The sequence below is a fragment of the Hipposideros armiger genome, unplaced genomic scaffold (assembly GCF_001890085.2).
Source record: "Hipposideros armiger isolate ML-2016 unplaced genomic scaffold, ASM189008v1 scaffold_271, whole genome shotgun sequence".
In the NCBI taxonomy this organism is placed as follows: domain Eukaryota; kingdom Metazoa; phylum Chordata; class Mammalia; order Chiroptera; family Hipposideridae; genus Hipposideros; species Hipposideros armiger.
Genome location: NW_017731621.1, coordinates 641533 through 645082, shown reverse-complemented (window position 1 = coordinate 645082; position 3550 = coordinate 641533). Strand labels below are relative to the sequence as shown.

The 3550-nt window shown below is 38.0% G+C and overlaps 1 protein-coding gene across 1 annotated transcript in view; it reads left to right on the top strand.

The window, feature by feature from the left end:
- Positions 1 to 3550, top strand: part of CDC123 (cell division cycle 123) — a 73780-nt gene that overhangs the window by 14579 nt on the left and 55651 nt on the right. Inside the window, exons 3-4 of the mRNA XM_019656959.1 lie at positions 661 to 680; positions 1631 to 1663. Of these exons, the coding sequence (XP_019512504.1) occupies positions 661 to 680; positions 1631 to 1663 (53 nt within the window). The remainder of the gene's footprint in view (positions 1 to 660; positions 681 to 1630; positions 1664 to 3550) is intronic.

Here is a 3550-nt window from a genome sequence, read left to right as displayed (position 1 = left end):
ATCAGCATTTGTGTGAGTGTCTCTTTATTCATTCCCACTCCCCCCTTCGGGTACTGATCGACTTGTGGCGGCTGGCCCGCCATACCATAGAAAGAACTTTTCATTGTTATGCTTACCTGCAGTTTTACCAAGTTGTAAAATATTGTAGCTGCAGACCCAGCTAGAATCAGATAACTCAGGAGGGAGGGCTGTATGTAGACATTAGTCTTCCACTGAATCACAGATTTTTCTCTAGAATGCATAAACTTTTTGCAATTAGTTTAGAGTCCTTATGGGAGGATTTCTTAACGTTGAATAATTTGAGGGTTTAGGGAACCAATCACCTCTTTTAAAAATGTAATAAATTTAATGCAGTCCTTATATGTGAAGTTTTATAGGATAAGAAAATTAAATTGTTTTATCTTTGAAGATTGAATCCCTTCATGTAAAATTTGTATAACTGCCATTTTATCAAAATTACTGCTAATGCAGATCTTAGATAAGAATTTTTGTAGGTAGAGTTCTAGAGGAGCTAAATCAGCAACTTTGGGGATTATAAGGAAATTACAATTATGGCTTAGCATAAATCATAATTCCTTTTGATGGGGAGAGGCAAATAGAAAATAAAGGACTCAAAGTCTGTTACTCTAAATTGCTGGAGTTTAATTTCATATGTTTAAGCTGAGGAAGTCAGACAGAAGGTAAGTACAGTGACAGGCCAGTCAAACAACTAAAAGATGCTGTAACAGTCTAGAGAGTATGCACATCCATAGCAAAAGGAGTGGTCGTCTGACCTGCCCTTGATCTCCGGTCTTTACTCACTAACCAATTGCTTAAACCTGCTTTCTAGTTTGGGGACTATGTTACCATTTTTTAAAATTTAACCTTTTTTTGGTCCGTTTCCCAGATTCTTGGCACAGTTTTCTCTGTCATAATTGGGTTAGACGTTGGGGATTAGCATGTGCCATTTGATTTATTTTTGCGTTGTGTAGTTTAGCTAATCCTAGATGTATTCTAACCCCCGCCCACCCATGGAAGAACTTGTCATTGGTGGGCTTTTTCAGAATTTGCAGCATTCCTGCAGGGGGCAGCAAGTACAAAGGGATAATGTGACTGTAGTGACTTAACACTTTTGTGTTCTCTCCTGCAGACTCCACTTCACGTCTCTTATTCCCCTCTTCTCTACCTTATGTCTGTTTGCTCCATTCATAATGGCAGGCTCGAGGCAGAGCATAATATTGATCACTTTTAAGTTTCTTCACAACTGTATTTCTATTTCCTTCTTGGTTGAAATGATACTTAGAATGTTTTGGTTACTTGCTTATAGAAAATATGCATTTAAAAATCAACCAATAGAGTGCGAGCTCTGGGCAACAGCGGTTCGAGTCCCAGCCTGAGCTGAGCTGCCAACAGGTGGCAGGATGGCTCAGCTAANGGAAATGGTTCTGACATTTAGATCTTAGTATATATTCAATAAAGTGAGAAATTACATGAAAATCTCACTTTGACTTACATTTTATTTATATATATTTTGTGTTCAGGAGAAGATGTCACCTGTTTCTGCATCATTTCTAGATTTGTGCACTACCTTCTGGAAGTCCAGTGCACTGTCCACATTTAATGTTTTGTCTCTGTCCTTTTCTCCATGCAGTGGTCGGATGACGAGAACACAGCCACACTTACGGTAAGAGCCGAGTGCCTGCGTGGGGACAGCTTCCTGCTGTCACACAGGGTGCTTTAGGATTTTAGTGTGTATGTCTCTAAATTCCCATTTACTCACCATTTCACATAACTGTTTTCTGTGTTGGCCGTTAGGTATTATTTAGAAAAATAACTTGAATCATACAGGCAAACATGGCTGCCGTTTTCCCCCTGTGACTACAAAGGAAATATTTTAAGTGCATAATTGATGCTTTGACTTGTTCCTCTTAAGCCCTGAAAGAAGGGATCAAGCCTACTATTAGACTCTGAGGTTTCCAGATCCATGGAACCTAAATTAAAGGGAAAATCTATATTCACTTATTCAAGTATATTTAAATGGCCTAAAAATTACAGCTTCTTTCAAGTGAGAATACAGTGTGTGACATTAATCAATAGCTCGTATAAAAATGTAAAAGTTGATTGAGCATATTATAGTCTTTCAGGATGAGAGTGCTATTGTGAAATTTAACTTATAAAAGCATTCTTAAAGGAATGAGTGAAGTAAAAATGAATTTCTAGGAATATAGTAGGTAAGTTAAACTCCTCATCCCTTGCTTGAGATAATAGAGAAAGGTTTTTATAAAATTCCCTACAAATAAATATAAAGGCGCACAATAAAGGAAACTAGTTTTAGGGGAAGGTATAGTCTAGGAAGGTACAGTTCCTAATAAAAAGATACTTTTGTTTATTTTAATGGAAGAGATGTGGTACAAGGAAAAAAAAAAACCAGAGATGCCTTAACTGATATACTCCCTTAGGTACAAAGAACATGCCAACATATTTAGAAAGGGAAAGTTTGCATGTTTTGTTTTACTCTGGATGTCATACAAGTCTGTCACTTGCCTTTCATGAAAATTCTGTTCAGTTCACTGTACATGTTAGTTATCCACTGTATCCAGGGTTCTGTGAAGTAGACAAGGATGACTGACTGATTCCTGCCCCCAGGGAGTTTATAAACCAGTGGGGAAAGATACCCCATTTTGAGGGGAGATGACAAAGTGCTGTCAAAACAGAGAACAGTTAACAACTGAGGGCATCTAGACATACTTAAGGGGAGAAATGACATTTGACCTGAACCCTAAAAAATGGTAAAGATTTATCAACATCAACTCATGTTTTGAAACATAGGTAGGTAGATACAGAAATTAATATATATGTATGTATGTGTGTCTGTTTACCAAAGTCTGCTAAGGTCTAGACGCAATGACATAGGACGTCATGGTAGCAGTGAGCATCCCTAGTGTCCTGATCTTGGCTTCTGAATGCCATTCTCCATGAAAAGGAATCAAAGCCCCATGGAGAAACTCAAGACTGGGGGCAGGAAAGTAAAGATGAGCCTGAAACAACATGTGTCAGAAAGTAAGGAAGTAATCTAAGAATGATGGGCATGTGACAAAAAGGAACCCGGAGTCAGCTTCAATCAGCTGGCCAAATGATTTGAGCATCACAACAAAGAACGAAAGTAATGGAGTATGATAGTTGACTAAAATTAGAATCCATGAACCCATACTGACATTAGTAAATGATTAAATTAAATAAATGGAGCAGAGGCGAAAGCCCTTCTTTATATTAGAAAAGAGACCAATAATAAAGTGTAGAAGAAATCGTAGAATTAGAAATCACCATTTGGCAGCTATCACGGTAATTATTGATGGAACAGATATTAAAATTAGCGGGTGAATATTTGATGAGAAAGAGGATACTTACATATTCTCAAAGTCTCTCCACCAAAATCACATATTAATTACAGAGGGAAACATGGTAGCTTCACAGTGGAAAGACGTGGCAGTCTAGCGATCCAAGCTAACCTTGTCGGGATGGCAGACCTACATTGTCTGCTTCCTGATTGGATGCACCAAGGACACATCCC